The sequence below is a fragment of the Sinocyclocheilus grahami genome, unplaced genomic scaffold, assembly GCF_001515645.1.
Source record: "Sinocyclocheilus grahami isolate Dianchi unplaced genomic scaffold, SAMN03320097.WGS_v1.1 scaffold322.1, whole genome shotgun sequence".
Classification (NCBI taxonomy): domain Eukaryota; kingdom Metazoa; phylum Chordata; class Actinopteri; order Cypriniformes; family Cyprinidae; genus Sinocyclocheilus; species Sinocyclocheilus grahami.
The window spans coordinates 1,229,415-1,229,903 of NW_015505501.1; the positions used below are offsets into that span (position 1 = coordinate 1,229,415).

General features: G+C 43.1%; 1 protein-coding gene across 1 annotated transcript in view; it reads right to left on the reverse strand.

The window, feature by feature from the left end:
* Positions 1 to 483, reverse strand: part of LOC107602232 (elongation of very long chain fatty acids protein 7-like) — a 3,224-nt gene extending 2,741 nt beyond the window's left edge. Inside the window, exons 1-3 of the mRNA XM_016294678.1 lie at positions 442 to 483; positions 298 to 354; positions 99 to 204 (exon numbers count right to left, since the gene is read on the reverse strand). Of these exons, the coding sequence (XP_016150164.1) occupies positions 99 to 204; positions 298 to 354 (163 nt within the window). The 5' untranslated portion in view covers positions 442 to 483. The remainder of the gene's footprint in view (positions 1 to 98; positions 205 to 297; positions 355 to 441) is intronic.
* Between the last annotated feature and the right edge of the window lie 6 nt (positions 484 to 489).

Below are 489 nucleotides of genomic sequence, written 5' to 3' on the forward strand. Positions count from 1 at the left end.
TGGTCATCTGGCGAGACAGAAACCTCCGTTTACCCAACGTTTTTGGGTTTGGAATGAGACAGCTGTCATTTTTGGTTGAATGATCCAGAATACTTTACCTGCGGAGAATCTGACCCCAAACCACCAGGTGAAAGGCATGATGGAGTGATGGAAGACGTGAAGGAAAGTAACCTGACTGTTCTTTTTCCTCAGGACAAAGAAAATCTGTGAAGACGAGATAACATAAGAGGTTTAGCATTACACATCCATCATAAAGACCTAATGTTTATGTTCGGAATACAAAAGAAGCCCACTTACAGTGTCAAGCATCTCAATGAACTTGGAGAAATAGTACAGCCAGCAGGTCCATGCCATCTAGAAGGAAACAAGAAGGATAAGGAAGTGTCAAATTGTTGCCAATGACGCGTTCAACAATCACAAGAATGTGCTCCATTCACATACCCTGAGAGCCTGAGGAGAACTGGAATAATCCACGAGGTCACACCCATA